Here is a 24,562-nt window from a genome sequence, read left to right on the forward strand (position 1 = left end):
TAGAAATATTACCTTTTGTAAAGGAAAATAGATTTCCTACTAAACTATATTAACAAAGTCAATATTAGATTGATAAACAGCCATCGTTCTTCAAAATGATACATGACAAGGAGACCCTACAGTACATGGATTGTTGGTGAAAATCTCAGCAGATATGAAGATCCATCTGCAAATATCACCCTACAGAATCTAAGTTTTAACAGAAGCATTGTTGAGTAAAAAATTGAGTGTGAAATCTTAATTATTTTATTTTATTTTATTTTTTTTTTTACAAAAATGAAATACTGGCCCTAGAGAAGTCAAAGAAAGAGCTGCAATCACTTAGATATGTCAATGCTTCAATATAGGAACACTCACTTCTTACAGATAGTAGGCTATAAAAATGATGAACTAGTTCCTGCCACAAATTTGAGGTAAAAGCTGTGCTATATAAATCATAAAAGAAAAAAATATATTTTTTAAAATCCTATTTTGATGAAGATATCCCTAAACATAGGATTTTAATTTTCCTAATAGCCCTTATCCCAAAACTAAATAAATCTTATGACTTCCTTATGTTGGTTTTTGGAAGACTGTATTAAAAGCTATGAGGCTATCAAAAGCAGAAAAAAGACTAGATGCAACAGTCTAGTGTGGAAGATGAAAATCTTGTAAAAATCAAACCAAAAACAAAACAGTGCTTAAAAATACTTCTCTTGGTATAAGAAAGTTTAGTAATTTTTACATTACCTCAGTACCATTCAAATTCATAACATTCAAAGCAGAGCTTCCTTCCAAAAATGTTACCCACATCTTGTCTGCCACGAATCTGCAAAGTCCATTGATAAATACTTGGAAAACGATAGGCAATAATCTTTTATCCTACCTATGATCATCCAAAGCCTCTTAGATTAAAGGTTTGTCAGTGTTCATGTATATATGTATATACATATATATGTATACAGGCTTAATAAGCTTTATGGATGGACCCTTTGGGGAAAAAAAGGCTGAGAAATTGATAAGTATTACACAGAAACCACTGTCATTTTAAGATTATGCGGCTACAGCTAGACAGTTTACATTCAAAATTAACTATGTGGCTAGAGGTTAGGAATTTGTATCAAGCATTTCACATTAGATCGAACTGTGCTCTAGGGACCCATGCTCTCAGGGTTCTAGAAGTCAATGGGTTCCATTAACAACTAAGTGAAAACAGCAGTCACAGGGATCCTCTCATGTTCAGTTCCTTAAAAAACTACTGACTTAATTTGCTCAAAATCATACATATATGAAATTTTAAGTCTGATTTCCAACAAAGTATGATGCTATAGCTCAAAAATGAAGATGAGAAAAAATCTGAAAACTGAAATGCATATAGTAAAAAAAAAAAAAAAAAAAAACCACTAATCTTCAGCTCCTATTAAAATCAGAGTTGAAAACTGAGCATTAAAAATGAAGCAGATCAGAACTGAAATGCCCATTAAGACATTTAATTTGGGAAATAAAAAGGAAAAATGCAAAGGAATAGAGATTAAGAATAAAAGGCCTTTTTAACCTTATAAGTATAACTTCTCCGTAGCTTGCAAATTTTTGAAGAAGATCATCAATCAGGTTGTCATCAAAGTAGCTTTCTTCTGCTGAAGAACTTTTGATGGAGACCATTACTGTACCATCAGGTGGGCCCTGTGTTGCAATCACCTCTTTATAAACTTTCTGTCTCTCTTCTGCTTCAATTTCAAATATGTCAATGTCAATCAACGCCACCACAGGCCTTGAGGAAAAAAAACACAACCAGAAAAAAAGGTTGTAAACAGAGAAATAAGATGCCTTAAAATTAAATTTTCAACGATTAGGAAGTAATGTATAAAAAAAATTGAAACCTATGATCAGATGTCTTCAATTCTGCTCTTCCGTAGTGCAACAAAGTACCAGGATTCCACGTATAAGGGACTTTACTGTTATCATGAAAGCTAGCATTCAGAAGATCCAGATCTTCAGCTACATTCAATATTAATGAAAACAAAAGGGGAAAGATACAGTGATTGCAGGGACATGATAAAAAAAAAATCCAAGTAGTAAAAAAAAAAAAAAAAAAAGAAATTAGACCAAAACCAAGCATTTTACAGAAAGAAAAAGATCCTTTTAAACAAGTGAAATGTCAGTAACTATTGTCTGTCTCATGATCCACCCGTTCAGTGTCACTCTTGTGTACAAAAAATTCTGTTAGAAGCTTTCTGCCTGGTACAAAGCCAGGGAGACAAGCTCAGAACTGCTGGCACTCTGGATGTCACTAAATAGATTCTGTACACCGGCTAAAAGAATATTAAAAAAAAAATTAAGGAAGCACTCAAACCTGATCGGTCAAAGGGCCATTTTCTTCTTCTCCAAAGAATACGATCTGTCCACGCAGGCGTGCGACACTTTTCACTGGTGTCATAGTCATCAGAAAACAGATCATATTTGTACGTAGGAGCAAAATTTATTTTCCCCTCCAAAAATCCCCTAAAAATCTATAAAAAAACAATTATGTCATGCCAGAAGACAGAAACAGATGGGAAACAGCTTGAAACTTATCAGAACTCTTTTTTAACAGTGAAAACCTGTATAGACATCTCAAAAAAAAAAAAAAAAAGGCATTTGATAATATGAACCTTTTTCCAAATTTTATTTACTGAGAGCATTCTACATCTGCCACTATGACTAAACAGCAACCCAGACAGATCATCATTGAACAGAAGTATGTCAACAATTATGTCTTGAAACCCATACTCCTCAGCAACATACTGTTCCTCCAATATCATGCAGAACTTGAGGCCATCAAGATGCTGCTCACAGCACTTTAATTAGCTGAGTAGTTGCTCATTTGTCAGCAAATTTGGGAATTGTGATTATATTTTATTTACCTTTCTGAACATACATAGCATATTCAGAAAGGCAAGTGCCTCATGTGTAAATTAATAAGAGTTAAAAAAGAAAAAACAAAAAACCAAAAAAACTCCAACAGGCTTTAAAATCAATACATCTGACATGATGTGAAAGACTAAAGAAATACTATCACCATTTCCTTCAATCACCTGCCCAGCATTAACAGATAAAGCTGGCAAACACAAGACACTAGAAGGCAGATTCGCACGCTCCTGCAGTGTTCAGATGAAACATAAGTTAAGACCCTTTAGTTAATGGAATCAGGTCCAACCTACAGTCTACTCTTGCACCAGCATTTGACTTGACTATAAACCTAATATGAATCTTATAGCCAAGTCTACATCAAACAGGTTAGAGTGCTTCTCCAATATTCTTGAATGCAGCGATATATTTAAGATACCTGTCCAGAATTTTTCTGATTGATAAGCTGGTCTCCTGCTATAAGGGAATCCCAGTTTTGTTGTCGGATTAGTTCCTTAACCTCCTCATTAGGAATATCTATTCGATAATTAAAGTCACCACACCAAAAAATGTAGTCATGGGAAAAAAGCATCCTTCCCTGTAAAAGAGAAGCACACAATGAAGTTAAAAAGCAATCAAGAGACAGAAATTTACTAGTTTCAGGTGCAGTTCAGTTTAGGAGGTGTTAGGTTTTTTTTTTTTTTAAATCATAAACTACTTATTACTTCTATCCATACGGTTAGAACCAACAGCCACAGGTATGTTATTCACACATGCATGATATGAAAGAAGATAAACACTTTCTATGCTGCTTGCATTTCTAAAGAAACATGAATCATCTGAATTGGATCCCATGAATTCTTCATCTGCTATCTGCATCACAAATACTACCCTGAGATCTTCTGGCAGAATATCCTGGCATGAACTGCAAGCTGAAGGCTATATTATTTGGATTTAATTGCAAATTTTTCAGTTACATACAATTTTTTGAGGCTAGGGACAGACAGAGGAGCTCTTTTAGTACTAAGAAGGCCTAGGCCTTGAATGAAAATTATTACTTTGTTTTGACTTTTTCATTGCCCTTAAGTAAATCAAAACAAATGAAGTAGATTAAAACAACAGTATTTACAAAACTGTTTCTGGAAACTCTAAAAATACAATACATTCAAGAAAAACTAAAATAGAACAAGGGTGAAAAAATTAGGAAAAAAAAGAAACCCAATAAAATCAGATGTCAGTTGTCTGCACAGTGCCACAGAAGCTAACAATTGCATCTTAAGCCAGTTTTGTCTCAAGCAAGTGTTGAAATTACTACTTATTTGGTATTTGATAAACTTTCATGAGAATAAACTACAGAATTGCATGATCTAATTTGACAAAAGTATGTTAAAAAAGAAGCTAAAATGAGCTAGCAAAAAAAAATCATTATTGTGTACTGAAAACAGAGCCATTCCCATAGTTGTTTTTTTTTTTTTTCCCCCCCCCTCATGATTGATTAACTTTAGTACCTACAAAAGTTCCACAACATCTCAGGAATCTCTAGGGTCTCTTCCCTATACTAAACCCTCAGACCTCTATCTTTCCCCATCTGTCATTGCTCTGGAAAGCTCTATTTTTCTCTAATCTTCTATTTCAACAAAAATTGTGGGAATTGATTTTTTTTTTTATCTCTGAGACCTCTAATCCAAGGAAAGTTGGAAATTCCCCAAAGACATTTGGGAAGGGGAGAAAAACAAACTTTTGGATGATGCTGCTGGTGCTCATGAGGGGTTTAATTTCTCATTTGTTAAGGAATTTGAACACTCTTGCTTACCATTGGAAAACTGAGCTTGCGAGCTATTTCTATGAAGTCTTCATTTCTTTCTTTAACTTGTGATTGCCCTGCAGCAAAATGGCTGCAGACAAAGCAAAGACTGGATGTATGAAACAGCATCCGAATTGCCACTGCACCTTTATTACCAGTGGCTCCTCCCATGCCAGTCTTTACAGTATCAACAGCAACGTCTCTGAAAGAGTTAAACAAACATTAAACCTTCAAATCATAAAATCATAGAACATCCAAAGCTGGAAGAGTCCCACAAAGCTGAGTCCAACTCTGAGTTCCACACAGCACCATTTGAAATTGAAATCTTATGTCTGAGAGTACTGTCCAGATGCTCCTTGAACTGCTGCACTGGGGGCTGTGCCCACAGTCCTAGGCAGCTTGTTCCATGCCGCTGCCCTCCAGATGAACAGCTCTAAATTTGTTTGAGGAAGACTGTATCCCTGAAAGATACTTTGTAAAGGAACTAAAGGATAACAATAGGACCTTATCTTGGAAAAAAATGACATTTTCACGTTGTTATTTCAGCAGTAAGGCCACAGAACTGTTTTAAGTAAAAGTCAACAGCTATCAAGCAGGAATATAACACCTCCACTTTTCAAGCGTTCCAGTCAACTGATAAGATATTTAAAGCTACAATAAAAGAACTTAAGTGGCTAGTTCCCTCTCTTGGAGCCCAACACATTTCTCAGTATACTTGTACATCAGTGTGCAATACCCAACAAATTGCAGGTGACCCAGCCCTGGGCACAGCTGTGCATTCACTGACCTGATAAAGGGAGCATGCTGGGGCCTGATGAACACAAAGAGGCAGACGCCCACTAACTGCTCGGAAGCCAGCAGCACATACTTGTAATCTCTTGATATGGTCTTCTGCAGTTCTGCAGCCCAGAGCTTCTGATTGGTTGTGCTAGCAGTGAGATTAAAAGTGCCAGTTTTAAAAGAAAAGAAATTAAGCAGGTATTGAGAGTGTTGATCTCATTCAATCACCTTCATACAGTAACTTTAACCAGACACTGGGAAAGCAGGTCAAAGCAAAGCTGTGAACGTGCCTTCTGGCAGAGTCACAGCCTAGAAGACTGTAGTGAAACTCATACGACGTTGCCTCACCTTTCAGAATAACATGGACTATGTTAGAAACCAGGACTCTTTCCTATATTTCTGAGGTTAGAGTACAGGAGTAAAAATTTTTCTTGGGAGTTACCCCCTAGCCTAGAGCTCAGTTAAATTTGGAAAACATCCGTCTGTGGTCTTAGATCAACAAGAAACTTACTTGAAAACATAAAGACTATGGTTCTCAGAGCTAGCATGGGATATACATGAAAAAAATGACAGACCTAGAAGCACTGCTAACTAGACAGAGTGCAAATTAGTGGATGAAACAAACTGTCACTTTGTCCTTGGGACAAAAGCCTTTGCAAAGGCACACAGTGCAATAGACTTTAGATGTTTGGTTTTTTTCCTGATGAATTAAAGCTTGACAAAAACCAGAAAAACACGCAACACAAAACAATGGACAAAGTGAATATAATCCTCGGATTATACAGGAAGATTTCATCACTCATATCATCCAGAATTGACAAAGGTATATTTTCATATCCCACTTCACCAGGAGCAAAAAAATCCAACCCAAATCCCACAGTAACATATACATGCAACATACGGAACAACAGAGCTAAAAAAGCCCTACAAATAGATCAAGTTATGCTTAGAAGTTACTTCTGCTTCTGACAACGACAAAGACTGACAGTATAAAAGGATGCACTTGTTTTATATAGACCAAAATTTGATGCCAGACAGTACACAAAGGCATACCAACAACTCACGCTTTTGGAAGGGATTTCACAGAACTCACTGCTCCCAGCACTAAGAAGTCACAGAGACTGCAGAATACTACCAGCATCAGAGAGGAATCCTTTCAATGTGTTTAACAAAAAAAAAAAAAAAACGCTCAGGGGCTACTGAACTTTTTCAGCGGAATCCAAAATACTACCAAGTACTGACTGTTTGGATCCTTGAGATTATTTTGAGTAATCTCAAGTGTTCACAGCTTCACTAACAAAAGCTGAGATGATTCTGCAGTCTCAGCACAGACACAGGCAGAGAGAACAGGAATACAGGCAAAAATTAACATAAAATAATCCCAACCTTCACAATTAAGGAGAAAAAAATAGCATTATACTTAAGTCTGGCTGTCAGTGGAATTAATTTTGCATAGATTTTGTCACCTACCTTGCATTCACAATGTTTCCTGCATTTAACTCCACCATTTCTTCAAATCCAATGGCAAATATGTCTACAGGTTTGCTTCTTCGATCTGCATTTAAATATTGAAAAAGCCATTTGTCGGTTACAATTAACTCTGGAACCAAGATCTCATATTTCTATTCTAATGTTCACAGTCTAATTATGAAAGAAAGTTTTCAATTAGAAAAAAGAAAAAAAGGCCAGACTACAAATCTTACCTTGGAATTCATGAATACCAGCTATGCTTGGTGCATCTAGAAGCCAGTCAGTGAGGGTCTGATTTTTAAAGGCAATACTTCGGAACTGCTTCCCCCCATTGACATTCCACGTCCCAACGCAGACTCGAACCTTCTTCGGTTTTGCATACTTATAAAAGTTTTCACACATACTCTTCAGTACTTTTACAGATGCTGCAAAAACATGTAAACATATGTTATTCTTATATAGGATTTCCTATTTTTCCCTTTTTTTTCCCCCAAAAATACTTGGCAATGAGATCTTTTCCTTAAAAAAAAAAAAAAAAGCAATAAATCCATGCATAGACATACAGAAAGTTAAAGTGTGAAAGCAAAATGGATGCAGCATTTCACCAGGTGAAGTACATTTGTAGACATTTTATTTGCCTAGGTAGGATATTGACTGAACGAAAGATGGTAATAATGTGTTCAAAATTATATATTATGTAACATATATATACTCATACATGCTACATATATAGTAATACACATTACTATATACATTTTATATAGTATGTATATTAGTATAAAATTTAGTCATATGTTACATAGATATAATATATATAGTGTATATATGTATTACTATACATAACTATTTATTTACATTTCTCTATATAGTAATATGTATATCTACTTGTGATCTACTTGTAAAGGGCATTGTGAGAAATGTATCTATTTAATGCTTAGACACTGAAGTTACAGGGATTTAAAAATTCCCTTCACAGATCAGCTGCATAATTTCCTGAAGCAAACAAACAGATCTCTCTCTTTTTAATTATGCTATTTTTTTTTCCTCTAATAGAAGTAGGAAAGAAATTGCTTTAGATGTGAATACTATTGCTTGCACTGTACTTTACTCAAGCAAAATTAATTTATCTGCTTGTAAGACTGTCATGGTCATCAGTTTATGAGAATCATAGAAACTTCATTGGATGGAATCCTTCCCTCCACTGTGTGGTGTCTGGCAAAACAGTCAATTACCAGGCATACTATTGTCACTCAGATCCCCAAACAGGATTACTAGTGAGCAGTGTCAAATTTTTATGTTAAATTTTTAGCTATTCTTTTATATTTGTCACCTTTCAATTTGCTCCAGTATTTTGGCAACCCAGTTAAAACAAAAACCAAGGATGGTCTGGCCATAGTGGTTCTAAAACAAACTGAAACCAATAGAAGAAAATATGATGTATTTTACATTTGTGAATAGCTTCACTGTTGAATGAATCATATGTCTGCGTGTGAGGTAACCACACACAAGAGCCAGCAAACTGACTGGTGTCGCTGAGAGTAATGCAAGCAGATCGTGTTTGCGATCACCCCATTAATTTCCTTATCATAGTCCAGGTAAATGAAGTCAACAAGACTTTAAGGAGTCAGCAGAATACCTCACACCTTTATAAGACAGCTACCTACCAAGGTTACTACCAGAAGTACCTACATGCTAACCAACAGTCAAGTTAAGAAGTCTACCAAATGCTGCAAAAACCAATGAGAGTCAAAGAGAGAAATTATCCCAGCAGTTGATCATTGCAACGAAACCAATCCAAGAAATGATGCAGCCAGAATGCATGCAAGTACCCAATCACCCTAAGGGTGAGCTGAACCCAAGGAATCCAAAATGGTACCACAGAGAGGCTCTTAAGACCGGCATAGATTCGTCTTTGTAGAGTTTCCTGCAAGTCTAGAAACTCAATTTGGACTTCTTCACTTCAGCCCCTCTTCCTTTTCCTTTGGCACTAACTCTGAGTTTAAACAGTTGCTCCAAGTAATTCGCATTTCCTACCATACAAAATCAAATTACTGCCTACTTAACTCCTGGTGCTGTAACGAGCCCCTAATGTGAAAAAGCACAGCGGAACAGAATGCAATTTCATCAGGGACCTGATAGCATGCTTATTGCAAACATGAAATTGATTTTGTTACACTAGAAAAACTTCTGCATTGGAGAATGACTCTTCATTCAAAATGAGAATAATTAAGAAAACCAAGGTATTTTCACCCCTTTTTCCAAAACAGTGAGCGAGTCAATGGTTTTTCAGAGCTCCTGAGCCTCCTGCATACGTTATTTTCCTTTTAACAAAACAGTTGTCCCACTCTACAGCACCGATGACCCAATAAATTACATAGTATGTTATCTTGTAACAAGAATGTTGTAACTGCTGCTCATACTAAGCAGGCACACATTTGGAAATCAATTTCACAAAAGGAGCATTAATTCAAAATGCAACTTAACTCTTTTGCTGCAATGTCCAAATTATTGCAGGCATTTTTCACTGTACGCAATCTGTATCCAGATTAAGTCCGAAATAAAATATTATATCAGTAAGTTTAAAAAAAAATAAATCAACATTTACAACTCCTAGTGAGTCTTTGTGATTTATAAGGAGCTTCAAACACTTCCGATGTATCTCAACAAAAAATAAGTCAACAACTTCTTAAGTGCTTCTTGCAAGGATCCTCCCCATTCATTCTGCAGTACATGGGGCACATGGCTACCACATGAGTATCCAAGTTCCATGGAGACTGTGCAGAAACTCACAATTCCTAAATAACTGTTCAAATAATTTTCCCAGTTTAGTAGCCTCCTGTTTTCACTCTCTCTTCTTTTCCCTTTATTTTCCTAGGTATTGAGTATCTACTTTTTTCCCTCACCTAGAAACTAGGCATCTGATCTGGCTTCACCAAAATTACTTCCAAAAAGTAACAAAATGAACTCAATTAAATCAGCAGTTTCTGAGTCATTGTGTTAAGCTTTCTCAGCATATAGCAAAATCTGTTTTTTTGCTTTTTAACTAATAGTTTCTAGAAGCAAGGAGGTGATGAAATGCTGAACAGCTGAGAAGTACTCACAGCCCTCCCTTGAAAATATATAGCACATATAAATCATCTCTTCAGATGGAGCAGCTCCAGATGGAGTAACCAGATAGAGTTACAACAGAAAGGAGAATTTCCACTAGCCAATATCTCATTTTAAGCCCAAAAAACAATGGTCAAGATATTAACTCCTAATCTTGAGACATGATGCTAACTACGATGGTCCCTCTTTGAGCTTTCTCTTCAAAGAGAGTTCTATCTAAATAGATGCTCTAATACTTTCATGTTGCATGCATAGGTAACTGTATCTCAGCAATTTCACCTATACTTTTGCTCCACAAAAGCATGTGTCAGCACATTATTTCAGATCATTCTTGTACAACATAAACCATCACTTCGAGATTAATACAGTCAGTCTCATGCAAGGACACACGCAGGTAGATCCTTCTAAAGACAAAGCAACAAAATTACAAATTGTACTAAAGAATTTTACCTTATATCCCACCAAAACCCAACCAGTTTGACAAAACAAGAATATTGAAGCTCTCAAATTAGATAAAAATGCAAGTTCCTCTACAGCTAGAATAAAGCATTTGCAAAAATAAAATAAAATAAAGCAACCAAGAACTGGCTGCCTGTTTTTATAACCCACACCCAAACACAACTGTAACCTTTTCCACTTCCTGAATTTTCACTTGTATTAAAGAGACTTCCTTATATTATGGAATTTTGTGGCATAGGAACTTCAGGTCCAAATAGTACAGAGAAAACATGAGCCCAAGACCAAGTATTATGCAAATAGGCATGGAAAAAAGCCAGAGAAGAACAGCTACTCGGATATTTACAGCTTAATTTCTATACTATACCTGATTGTAATGATTGCTCTGAAACTACGGATGCAGTAAGAAGGAAACAAGAAAAGAATTAGTCAAACAGGCAATTGCTTAAAAAAAATTCAGAGAGAACAAGCTATAATATACAATTTATTATACACAACTGTTCACATCAGTTAAAGCACATCTTTTATGCTTCAAAATCTAAAAAGTTTCACAACAGTATTGACAAAGTCTTCATTCTTGCCCTAACTTATACCTCACCTACTAGAAAATGCAATGACCTTATGTTCTGTGAAGACTGACTCATCTTCTACCACTGACACAAGAGCTGCAAATATCAACAGGCCAGCTTGCATTCACAGAGAAAGTGAGAAGGAACAAGGACTTTCAATTAGCTTTGAGGCAAGCTTCTGATGCAGGAAAAGTCACAATAACATGAAATCTCATGGTAAAAAAAAAAAAAAAGAAGAAAATACTTTTGGGTTACACATAGTAACTTAAAATGTTTACTACAACAGGGCAAGGTTTTCCTTGCACCACTTGCTATTTTGCTGCATGTTGGAGTTTCAAAAGGATGGGATGTGACTGCACTCCTATGGATTGCACAGCCTATGCCTCTGTTTGGAAATGCAGGGTTCTGTGATCTATTGCCCCGTTCTCATCAGGTGAGCTAGATTCAGGTAAGCATACCCTCCAAACCCCACACGACTGTGCCTGAGCAGAGCTTCTCATTGAAATCTCTCTCTGATTTTAGTGCAGAATATCACCCAGTGCCTGACATATTTTGGTGGTGCACATGTTCAAGGGAAAGGTCTCTTTACACACAAAAAGACTTTTTTGTGATGGAAACTCATTCTCATTCACCAGGAATTTTCTAATAGCTCCTGTTATCTTAGATTTTCTTCTCTTAGGAAAATCCTCTTTGCTCCTCAGTAGAGGAAACCAAAATGATAAATACAATCATTAAACACTCTTAAGTTAGCAAAAAAAAAAAAAAAAGAATAAATGCTTTGCATCTGGTATAACACCACAGTGAGAAGTTCTTCACTGACATGACAGATAACTAAAGAAAGACATTCAGCAAACAATCGAAAAAACATTTTTAAAATAAACCAGGATTTACTTTTCCCCAAAATTCAGCATGTAACTGTCATAGCTAACGCTTACTATAAACGGATCTGAACATGAACAAACCCTATCTCACATGCATCTACTGTAAAGTTCTGAGAAATACGCTCCCCAGATATTTTCCTATTAAACCACCAAATACAAACAAAATATGAACAGTAAACAAATTACTGCAGCATGTTAGTTTGGTAATATTAGTCAAGGAGAAGTAACTTTTACCTTTTAATAAGCCAACAGAACATAAAAAAGCAATTACACTTTCCAATTCTGCTTTGAAAACAGACTCCATACAGCTTTCTTACACCAAATAGTTAGTTATCAGACAGATTAAAATCCTGAAAGACACATACCGCGTAAACTGCTGGTGGTTAAGAGAGCCCGTGCTTTATCTGCTAAATCACTATTTAGGGTATTTCCCAATAACAAAACATCAATGGCCTCCTGCTTGGAGCTATCAAAAAAGTTATTTTGAATCGTTCTGGTCACAGAACGAGCACCATCCTTCAGCTTTCCAGCCTGTTAGGGAGGAATACGTATAAAATATTTTATGTTGGACATTGCTCATAGAAACATTGGCAATATTCAGTAACATTTTTGTAAACCTCATTAATAATTTTAAAATCTAAGACAGTTTCTATCCCTTGCTGTTAACTAAGAGCCTTCTGAGACTACTGTACTATATCCATTTTTTTCCCAAAACGCTAAACCACATACTAACACCTTCAAGGCACATCTAAGAACCAGATGATTGCAGTTTAAATTATTTAAATTAAGTAAAATTCTACTGGAAGGGGAAAAAAAAGAATATATATATATATTTTTTTTTTTTTCCCTAAACCCTTAGTCTTCAAAAATTAAATCAATGCCATGTTTAGATCATGATACAGGATTTCGGGCTTTTCCCCAAATTGTGAAAAATGAACAAGCACTTAAGTCCAGGTGTCATGATACATGAATATGTATGTATACATGAGCATATTAATTCAGAATTCATATTCTGAAATAGCCACATTACAGAAGGGATAGCTTCAATTTATTAAGACTTCTCAGTGTTTTAAAGTAACATGCAGGTCTCATGCAGTATCCCAGAAGGAACATACACACTAATCTATAGCTACATACATACCAAGACACTGTCATTACACACACTGCACACCAGCAGTGCAATGGAATAGTGCTCCTGTAGAACACTGTCTAGCAACCTGAAAGAAGAATCTCCAAGAGATGTACTGATACTACAAATGGTATCCATGGGTCAGACTTATAGAGGATAATGTAAACAGCACGTCATGCAGAATTCTACTGGACTCAAAAGCCAGCAGTGTTAACCTGCGTGCACATCACTGACAATGACTTCACAGGCACAAAGATGTTTTCTTGATTACATGGCTTATCATATCTTACATACACAAATGTATTTTACCTGCAAAGCATGTGTAAACACATGCTACTGCATGTATGTGAAATATAGGTCACAATCCATCAGGGATGCTGCATGGTATTATAGTATTATTAAAAATGCTTCAAGTTTACAATTTGCATTGTTCACGGAGGTCTCTTAAATGCACATATGAAAAAAGACAAAAGCTTAAGAAAGCTACAAAATCAATCCACCAGTTAGTTCAATGAACTGTGCACAAGAAAAGGAATTACTCTTTTGTCAAGGATAAATAGTAGCAGATTAGCAGCATGATTTTGTAAGACGATGTGGATGAAGTGGTGGGGAGCATACAATTGCAACTGAATTCTAATAGGATGCTGCTCGTTTTCTGTCAGAAAATGAACGACTTAAGACATGATCCAAAAAACACACTCACCATTCACATATCAGGCAATTAATTGAAAGGAACCCAGAGAGAGCAAAAGAAAGAGCAGGTAAGGAGTTAGATGTAATGAGTATTATCATTCTTTTAAAAATGACTGTTTTTCAGTACATTAACATGATTAAGGTTAAAATACATTCTCTCCTATCCCAAATTTCCATGTTTTTACTTCTTAGTACTCTTGGATTTTGAAGAATCAAACTGACAAACTTTTCGTTTAAGAAGTGAGAATAATAAGTCTAAAACAAAATTTAAAGTACATTAGCAGAGTGCCTACGGAATTACTGAGCAGTGACTTGGTCAAGTTTCACTGAAAGAATGGCAACTAACGGATGGCTTTGCAAGTATTAGAGGTCCTCTTCAAATTGACAGCTTTCTATCTGAAATGCTGCCTTTGAATTATGGTATCACTAAGAGCTGTACCAGAACTGGGACCCCAATGCCAACGATGGTCTATTCTGTATTATTATAAAAACAACAGAGTAAATATACTCTGAGTTTTACGTGTTAGAAATTGAAGTGTAAATACAGTAACTGCATTTCACAAAGTAAAATGTCTAATAAACACCAGGGAAGTATTAATTTAGGAGAAGAAACAAAGTTGAATGAAAAAGTCAGGAAAAGGGGAAACACCCCCATAAAATACTTACTGTAGCTTTTCTGAGGGTCTGGTTGACAAAAAAAAAAGTAAAACTAAATGTTTTTTAACAAAATTCCATTCTATACTAAAATATGAGCAATTACCAAATGAGAAGGCCTTGATGCACCAATTAAGGGCAGAATCAGCAACAAGCCCATTTAGTTGTTTTCTTTTAATGCAGCTTACTTGTGATGCCTTCTACTTGTGCAGAGAAAGACCCTGATATGGTTTGAATGAAGAAACAGTGGAAAACAAAATAGTCAACTATGAATACGTAGTACATATGGAAATGAGCTGAACAGAGATCAAGTAATGAGAAGCAGTGTATTCTTGAATTAAAAGAATTGTATGAAAAGAGATTCTTGAAGGAACTAAGGGTAATAATAATCATGGTTCAATACTTCTTTGTCTCGACAAGTATTACGTGTAGAGAATTACAGAAACAAAAAAGCAACGTTGTTAAGAAGAGAAATAAGAGATAGCATTAGGAAATTTGAACCACTCAGGCATCAACCAAAACAAAACAAACTGATGAGAAACAGAGCACGACAGTGCCATGTCGGACAATATTCCATTAAAAAGGAAAGCAGAAACAGAATTTGATGGTTTTGGGGGTTGTTATTGTTTCTACAGTAATTGCAGAACTAAAAAGAAATAGTTAGATGAGCATGCAAAGGGAAAATACCTTACCAAAACCTAAAGTGCTAAATTTTAGCACTGTTAATAAATGCTAGAGGCACAGACAACAACAATGACCAGTGAAATACATTTGAAAAGCAAGGAGATGCACTGAATGAAACTAAAACAATAGAAGGCAGTGGTACAGACAGAAAATTGAAACGATCAAAGAGACTAGAGCTGATTTGAATATACATTTTTTTAGAGCTATGATCAAAAGAAATCAAAGTTTTGAGCCTCATCCTTTCCTAGAGGGTAGTATCATCTGGGAAGCAGGGCATGGTTAAGAAAGGATGCACTGAAACAAGATCTGGCTGTCAAGATAACCAAACTTTTCTCATTAAATGCTTTTCTTTTTCCCCATTGACTGGCTTATTAAGATTACAACCAAAGCACACTTTTTAAAAGATAGTTCTTGAATCCACGGCAGAATCTTAAAAAAAAAAAAAAAAAAAAAAAAAAAAAACATTTGAAATTGATGAAGGTTTAAATACAGTGCACTTTACCTTAGCTTTTCCTTCAAGAGCTCCAGTCCCAGCATAAATTTTACTGACAGAATCTCCATTCACAGACCACATGGATCGGAAAACTTCCTGAAAGCGAGTGACCAGCTGAGGCTTCTCAGCTAATCCTAACACCTCCAGTTGTTTTGTTAGCATCTGCAACAGTTGAAGGCAACATTTGCAAGAGAAAGATCTTAAATGTTTTTCTAATATATTTATTAAAAAGTACATCACATTTTTTGAGCATATGTACACTCCCCCTAAAAAAATCTTTGCTTTATACCCAGACATATAATACTGAACAAATTAATACCACGTCATGTTTATAAAATTGTATTCTATCTGGAGCTTCAGCTTCAGCATTTCACTTTGTTTTAAAAACAGGTAGAAATACAGGAAAATGTCAATGATCTTAAACATTTTTACCTAAAAATTGCCATCTCACAAAGTTGGTTGCCTTTGATTCTCAAATCTTTCTATTCAAATATTTTAGAAATAGAACTGTTTACGTTTCCCAACAAAAAGTGTACTAGCAAACACATTAACCTCTATTACCAGAATGCAACATGATCAGAGCTCTGCAATGAGTGAAACTGCAATGGCTGTCATTCACTCTGTTTTCATGTGTAATTTTTATCTGACAAACCACAATCTTCACACTTACAGTCAATATACTTCAATTAATTTTTTTTTTTTTTTTACTGTGCCTTCTACATTGAATGCATTTATATTACAAAGTACATACGAAATATATAGGCATTTAAATGTAAAATAATACGACATTTCAAACACAGCATTACGCCCAGGGATGTAGAAATGAACTACTGTACCTTTCCCGAAATCCCAGAACCAAGTTTACTTAGGAAAAAAAAAATCAACTAAGTTTGCTGCTATCAACGTAATAGTGAAAATAAATACTAATTATTAAAGCTAATGAAGAAGATACTTTCAAGTGTTTTAGAACATTTTTAACACCTTGGAGTGTCTGCTGGCAAGGAGAAGGGGTCTAAAATGATGAAGACAGAATTCTGTACAGATAGTATTCTGAAGGTTAGATGGGAACAAACAACAGATGGAAAAGGAACTTGTAGAGAGAATTAAAGTAGAAATAAATGAGAAAAAAAACTTCAGGAATTGTGTATTTCATTTTGTAATGTTAGCTGTTTGTCCACAGTTCACAAATCAAGAGAATACATATCATTAAAAAAAAAAAAAAATTTAGAGTGGTAGTCTTTTAAAATTGAGAAAGCAGTTGGTGAGGACTTAGATTTTTCCTGCTTAAGAATGAATTTTAGAATTTTAGCTGAAATCATAGTTTAGCTCTCACCAAGGAAAAGTCTGACATACTTAGCCTGAAAGAAAAAATACTATTAATTCAGCTCTTAAAAAGCATTACAAAGGTAAATGTAGAGCTATAAATCTATGTCTTCTGTGTGAGTATTACACTATACTTTCTATTACACTACAAATCCTACTGTAATATCATTAAAATCCAACAGGTAATGTTTCACAGTGTTTCAATAGCAAGCAAACTTGCTGAAGCAGAACCCCGTAAGAGAATTGAATCCCACAGTAAAGGTGAGCTACAAAATTTGACCGTGGCCAAAGCTACAACCACAACATTCTTCCACAAAGAATTCACAGCACAGAGATGTGGAAATAAAATGAGAGGACTAGCAGATGCTGGGAACTGTCATCTCTTATGAAGAGCTTCAACTCTTAGAAGAGAAAATGGCTTCAAGCTCAAAGAGAGTAGATTTAGGTTGGATAGACTTTCACAGTGACAGTGGCGAGGCATTGGAACAGGTTGCCCAGAGATGTGGTTGATGCTCCATCACTGGAGACTTTCAAGGTGAGATTGGATCAGGCCCTGGGAAACCTGATCTAGCTGTGCATGTCCCTGTTCATTGCAGGGGAGTTGGATTAGATGGCCTTCAAAGGTTCCTTTCAACTCTAAGGATTCTGTGACTATATCTAAAAGAGTAACTGAATGTTATGTGACGGATTACACCACCACTACCTGTTCTGTAGTTGCAATCCTCGATCTTAAAAGACAAACTGATATTTATCAAAGAGTGAAGCATTTTTCATAATGCTACATGACAGTTGTGTAATTGCAATTACTGTACAACTACTGCTTCATCAAACTAAGAGCTGGCTGCCCACAAAACAAGAGAGTATGATGCTATAAATCAAAAGGCCACCTACCATTTATTTTTATTCGGCTATCACGTGGAAGGTACAGCTACTTTTACCATCTACTTCCTACAGAAGTATCAGGAACAGTACTGTATCTGGAAATGCACACCATTTTTCCTACCTCTAAGCCAAAGAAAGCCTGCACGCTGTTTGTTCTATCCAGACAGTCCAAGCAGTTTGTTCTGACAGTACCACTTTGAGATCTGTGCCAAGGACAATGAGAGACAAAAACAGAAAACAACTGAAATAACTCATTTAACACATATCATCAGCAGAGACAGGGACATTAAGATCTGAACCAGAATAGTACATCACGGTATTGTCACTGCGTTGTTACTCTCATCTTGAGTGCATTTATAAATGCATCAGCAATAGAGGATTAGCTACGATAACAGCAGTAATTTTGCAACAGCACTGACTACACAAAAGTAATTAGTTTTCTGCAAATAAGATGAGCCTTTAAGTTTTTCTGCAGTTCTCCTTGCTTTCTTGGTTAAGCTGTTACACAACAGTAAGTTTCATTTTCAAAGAATCTAGCTAACACATTTTGTAAGAACTTCAGAGAGAAATAATTACAAAAACGAGAAGAAAAACAAAGAAAAAAATAAAAAGAACTGTCCTAATAAAAGTAACAATAACTTGTGATAAAATTAAACTCAATTTCAATCTCTCTTTACTTTCCTTTTCCTCTCCAAACACGAAATGAAAACTAAACGTCTTCCCTTTAGATCGACAGATGATTGATGGCCTCAGGATCCGTAAAGCACTCCCCTTCTTTAGAAGAACCTGTTAATCTTTGCTAAAAAGTTCTCAGAAGGGTCATATTAGGCAATGTTCACATTCTTCTTGGCTGGCTACGAGAATAAACATCTGATGTTCTCCCAGTGATTTATGCTTTTCCTATCTTTTGTCATTCCCACTACACCCTTTGTCTAATTAAGTCAGTAAAGGTTGATAACATTTACTCAGCTTAAACAACTGATCAAAAAATTGTTGAAAATACTGAAAGTCTTCGTCAAGATTATTCCATTACTATCTCTATGTTTTATTTGAAATAGAAAGAAACTTGGTATCAATATTAGAGGGAAAATTGACATTCTACAATGGAGATGGTCCATGAACTTCAAATAATTTTAAAGCTATCACAAGTCACAACCTATTTTGCTTCCATTCAGCTGTCAGTCATTTTGATAGGTGGTGATATTATCTGGATCTCTGGCAAGATCGAATAGCATGTCCCACAAAGAGATAGGACTATACTATTTTTATGATGTAAAACAAAATTTAAAAATGCTTTAAAAACTTTCGTAAGATTGTAAATAGTGTTCTTAGGTGGGGATGTGCTCTAACTACCATTCTACTAAATTTAGTCTTATTCAGGTCTACTGAAATGTGCCCCTGCAGGATAAAATCCCACAGCGAACTCAGGATCCAGAGCAGCACTGGAACTCTCTCCTCCCCCACTGTATCAGCAGACAGAACCCAGGCCGTGGCAACATCCCTTCACTCAACACTTGTCATGGAAAATCCCACAGAAATGCTCTGCCCTGATGTTAATTAAATGGAGGAAGGGTGTGAAGGGGAGAAGAGCAAGAACACTGCCTATTCCTAGCCCTGCCTTTTCCTGCTGAGATCTTTGCTCTAGGAAGAAGAAAGGGGAAATAAGGACAAGAATACACGCACATAGGACTGAGTAGCACACAGCAGGAAATACAACATTCATCCCTGCTACCACAGGGTATAGAGCCCCAGAATTCTGATACAACTGTAATTGCAGTTACTATCATGCTACTGGCTTACTGTCCATCGCTTATCTCAATACTTCCACAAGTGCTAGAAAGAATTTATTTCTTTAGCAGAAGTTAAAGCTAAAAATAATATCATACAATTAGAAATGCGTGACTTAAACCAAATATCAGCTGCTGAAAATGTTTCTCTAGACTACCTTTGCCTCCTCTTCCACCACTAGCTGTATTTGCTACATCAGCAATACGTTCTTACATGATCTGCAAAAAGCACAGATTGCTGATCAAAACTCAGTAATGAATCTTGCCTACAAGGCTACTGCATAGCTGACTGTTCATTTTTTTTTCTTTTCACAAGGACATTTCAACGTAAGTTTTTTGCACCTCAGTAAGATGCATTTCTCAAATATTTGGGAAGCATCGTATTGATAATAGTTCTCCCCAGTTGCAAAACCTTATTTGAAATCCTCTGGAACTCATTTATCTTGGGTAAAGATCATACAATAAGAAGGTATTATGATGTATTATATTTAAAACTCATATGGCCATTGTGAGTGACTCATTTGGTGGAGAACCGAATATGTCAACAGACAAAGAAATTTCAAGAAAGATAGCACTGAAAAATCGACATTCACAACAAACTGAAAACAGTATGCTCCACTGCTGAGGAAAATATGAATAAGTTATACAAGAAATGGGAAAAAGTATTCACCTTTCAATCCCATAGGAGCATATTCAAGAAAAAGGACAATCGAAAACATTCACAAAATGATGAGTTCAAGAGTACAAAGAACCTGAAATTAAGTCATATCCCCACCAATGCTTCAGAGACTGTTTCCATCAAGACTTTCAGAGCATATTCAGAACAAGACAAAATTTTAATAAAATAAGTGATTCATACTTAGTTGCTGAACATCATCATCTATACAATAGAAGTACAATAACATAACTAGAAATATTTTTCTCTTCTGGCTACAAGGTCAAAAGCACCTCAGAACCGTAATTTAATTTGAGTAAATATATAGGAAAATAAAAAAGAAAGAAAGAAAGAAAGAAAATGCAAACCTTTTAACTTCCTTTCCATCAAAATAAAAAAATCCACATTCTAAGAATTTCTGGACTTGAGGCTTAAGCACACTGTGTAGTTTTTCTGCCTTTCCACCTTTAACCATTTGATGATAGTCAAAGTTCACCATTTTTATATCAGCTGAATGTTCAGATGCTTTTAAGTGGCTCTGGTTTTGTAAATAGAGAAGAAAAGAACATAAATATGCTAACACATGATCACGGAGTAGCATAAGTAAAACAAGAAATTAAACAAGAGACTAAACAAGATTTAAAACATTTTAAAAGCAGTTTTATTATATATTCTGTGCTTTCTATATTGTTTTACCGTTACTATGCAACAAATAAAACTGACAAATACTTCACCTTTGTTTCTATTTTTTTCTTGCCACAAAGTAGTGTTTTGGGTTTTTTTTTTTTCCTTACTATACTAGGGGTCACCAAACACACACATGACAGCTTCTTCTGTTAAAACATTTCCCTTTACAAAGCCCTTCCACTATATTCACCATTTTAGAAATAACAGATAAAACAAATTATTTAGATTGCTGTGGAGGACACTTTGAGTAAAATTTCCCCTTCGATTCCCTGAAAAGTCATAAAACTGTTCACAAAACCTTTGGTGATAGAGGAATGGTAGAGTCATGAGCTGTATTGGGCATCAATACACATCTGCAAACAATAACATCTTCCTGCCAGGATGCCTGGATTCAGAAAAGATGTTAGCAAATGGCCTAAAACATTCAACTACTGTAATACAAAGGGAAAGGGAAGAACGAAAAGAAAAGCAACACATGGCTGCTGCAATGTTCTCTGGCTTCAAACAAGGCTGCTCACCTTGGCAGAATTTGAGGACTACTATGTGACAATTTTTTTTAACTACCTAGCATGAATTTGTAACACAGGCCAGCTACAGTGAATGCCTTCTGAACAAAAGCTCCAATTTAATCACAAAGCAGATTTTAAATTTATATTGCAAAATTTGTAATTTTTAAAAAATATTAAGTAATATATCCCAGAATTCAAAAGGGAAGATTTTAAAAAGAAATACAATATTATGAAAAGTCACAAAAGATCATTTTCCAGATTACATGGCAAAAAAGATTTCCTTTACAATTAAGCCACTAACAAGCATGAAACATGAAAATAACTGCAGATCTCTCAATATTGTCTATATGGTAATTTTTCAGTAAGGTAATCAGTCTGCACGCAATCAAGCCATAATTGTAAATAGCTTTCAAAAATTCACTTTACACTATTTATTTTAAGCAGTACTTTTAGGATAGATACTTCTTTAACTCCAGGCAGTAGCTGTTACTGGGTATACCAGTATTTATTTCATTTTTCAAAGGCTATATAAAAGCTTCATAGCACACATTCCAATTCCAAGGAAGAGCACAATGAGAGAAAGATAATTCTTACCTGAAAAGCCTTGCTGAGCATGTGCTCCCCTTCTTTTGCCCCAAGTAAATTCACAATAATTTGTTTGCCATATAAATTTTTAAGAGTTCGGAAATGCCTGTTAACAGAAGAACAATTCCACACTCATTTTCTGCTCACATTGAAAGTTAACATGACCGTGTGGAACACTGACACAAACACTGTGGAGATTCTATATCTCCAGCAAGTCTTATATTACGTCATGGTCATACAAGCCAATGTAATCCAATAACAGCATATAACAATTGACTGCTCTTTAACTCAGATAATAGCATCAAAAATGTTGTTTGACAAAATACATGTACTTAAAATCACAATGTTGTGAAATGGTCGTGTTATGAATAAAATCAAAGTATAGATTTTACTTCTACAACAGAAGCTGACAAATACAGATCATTCAACGTGTATCTATAATTTTTGTTCTAAATTTAATGAAGTATTTCACACTCTTATATTTTATTCAAACTTTTCAACAAAGCACTCAAAGGCACAAGAAAACCTGCAGAAGTTTGAAAAGATTTCCCAGACACTCTACTGCTTTGGTGAATCACACTTCCGCATGCCTCCTGCTTGAAATAGTATATCCCATCACATTCATATATCATTTATCAGAGGTTCATAACACCTTAACAAAATCTCAAACATCACCTGTCAAAAGCTGGTGCATTCGCCTCGAAACCCCTTGACATTCTGACACGATGGGATCCCACCTGTAACGTGAACATTAAAACATTTGTCATAACACATTTGACTTGTTCTTCCAAGACCACTTAATCTTGACTGTCTAAAAATGGCCTAAAAATTAATTACAGTATCTAAACCAACTCCCTCAAAGTTATTGTTTGCTATGGTGAACATTCTTATACTGGCTTTTCTGAAGTTACATTTCACTTTCGTAACAAGAAAAAAAAAACAAAAAACCTCCAACTTTATTTAATATTTATCATCTCATCTCATTACTTCTTGCTTTGAATAAAAGGTATGTAAACGTTTTAGAGGCTCTATTGCAACACGCTTATATGCCCAGCTTAAAGAACCTGAAGTAACTGTGAAGCATGAATTTTAAAAAAAAATTCTCTATAAAAGTTATATTCCAATAGTAATTGCTGATGAAATTGCTTATTCCAAGAAAACTGGGATTTAACTATATTGCTGGCACTCATGACTTCCTGAAAAACCTTACAGAAGAACAATTCAGAGGAAACCAGTCTCTAAGCATGCTCTTAGATAATCTATTTTGAAACAGCTATTTAAATTCAAACAGAAAAACTCAGAACTTCAAAAACAAAACATCTCAAATTAATGGACATTCAAACTTATGCAAGACAGCATTCAGAGACTCAAAAGTAGCAGATTTGCTGTATTAAACAACAGCACCAACTTGCTTCCAACTTGCACCAACCTCATCTCGGTAGCTAACTGCAGAAGAGCCTAAAAGTTACTCCATGATGCTTATGAATATGTGAGTAGGAATTATGAGTATAATTAGATTCATCTCCTGCTTACCTGCAGGCCTGGCTGTTCCCAAAACAATGGAACAGACCCTCGAATCTGGATGAAAGATGACACAGAATCATCTAAATATATCACCTGTCGAGGAAAAAAATCCAACACATAATATTACTAGGCATTAGGGAATGTATGGAGGTTTTAAATTTCTTAGCCTTAGTTAAACATGCAGTAAACAAAACATATTTCCACATTGCTTATTCCACCATGCAAAATACCATTTATTTTCCTCACACTTATTCCTCTCTCAGATCTGAACAATTCATAAGAAGTTCTGGCACTTCTATGCTTCCTGTGGAAACATGGTTCAGAAAGGTTGAGAAAATATTGCAAGATTTTATTACTTGGGCCTGAATGACTTTTGTACTAAGAGTAACTAACTATTTTGAAATCTTGATAACAACTTCCTGTAAAGTTTTTGTTTCCTACATCACAAGACCCATAATAGTTGAAAAGCAAACCAGTGCACAGAAAATAACAATGCAGCCTACTCAGAACACCTGCACAGATTTTGTGCATCAGAATCTGAAATGCAATTGTCTGTTGACTATAAGGAAAAGGAAAGTCAGTGGGATGACATGCCACAGACATCTAGTGACATTATCTGAAGGAGGCTTGCACTGAGAAGCCACAGAAACAGCATTCTAACTAAACTCCCAAAATTGGATGTGCATGGGCAGAGCTCTAACTAGATAAAATCCTACTGAAGTCACCTAGGACTTGCAGTGAGTCAACCAAAAATACCTACTCACACAAATACTTTCGCAGGAACAACATCTTGGTAACTAGGTTATCATTGGAAGTGGGCAAAAAAAGTTGAAAGAATGATTTAATGGCTTCCTGCATTTCAGTATAATAATAAGGGCAAGGAAATGCAACCAAATGCAGCAGAATTACAGTGGCTTTAAAGACTACCTTTCAGCTGAGCCACATTAAGTAACCACAGGAATGCTTTTATCTTTCTCCAGGCACCAGGCAACATGTATCTGCCAAAGTCTCTTTTGCTGATGTT

The 24,562-nt window shown here is 35.5% G+C and overlaps 1 protein-coding gene across 7 annotated transcripts in view; it reads right to left on the reverse strand.

Annotated features, from left to right (window-relative positions):
- SYNJ1 (synaptojanin 1) overlaps window positions 1-24,562 on the reverse strand; it is a 60,957-nt gene that overhangs the window by 21,039 nt on the left and 15,356 nt on the right. For 6 of the 7 annotated variants that reach the window (XM_085242033.1, XM_085242021.1, XM_085242056.1 and 3 more), the window contains exons 6-22: window positions 23,548-23,631; window positions 22,690-22,751; window positions 22,024-22,120; window positions 20,602-20,771; window positions 17,913-17,994; window positions 15,596-15,748; window positions 12,299-12,464; window positions 10,851-10,874; window positions 7,153-7,344; window positions 6,920-7,004; window positions 5,457-5,597; window positions 4,679-4,871; window positions 3,305-3,463; window positions 2,333-2,489; window positions 1,860-1,977; window positions 1,535-1,750; window positions 730-808 (exon numbers count right to left, since the gene is read on the reverse strand). In XM_085242033.1, coding sequence (XP_085098159.1) covers window positions 730-808; window positions 1,535-1,750; window positions 1,860-1,977; window positions 2,333-2,489; window positions 3,305-3,463; window positions 4,679-4,871; window positions 5,457-5,597; window positions 6,920-7,004; window positions 7,153-7,344; window positions 10,851-10,874; window positions 12,299-12,464; window positions 15,596-15,748; window positions 17,913-17,994; window positions 20,602-20,771; window positions 22,024-22,120; window positions 22,690-22,751; window positions 23,548-23,631 — 2,178 coding nt within the window. The remainder of the gene's footprint in view (window positions 1-729; window positions 809-1,534; window positions 1,751-1,859; window positions 1,978-2,332; window positions 2,490-3,304; window positions 3,464-4,678; window positions 4,872-5,456; window positions 5,598-6,919; window positions 7,005-7,152; window positions 7,345-10,850; window positions 10,875-12,298; window positions 12,465-15,595; window positions 15,749-17,912; window positions 17,995-20,601; window positions 20,772-22,023; window positions 22,121-22,689; window positions 22,752-23,547; window positions 23,632-24,562) is intronic. The other variant, XM_085242064.1, reaches the window with a different exon arrangement.

Source organism: Meleagris gallopavo, chromosome 1 (assembly GCF_905368555.1).
Source record: "Meleagris gallopavo chromosome 1, MGAL_WU_HG_1.1, whole genome shotgun sequence".
Lineage (NCBI taxonomy): Eukaryota > Metazoa > Chordata > Aves > Galliformes > Phasianidae > Meleagris > Meleagris gallopavo.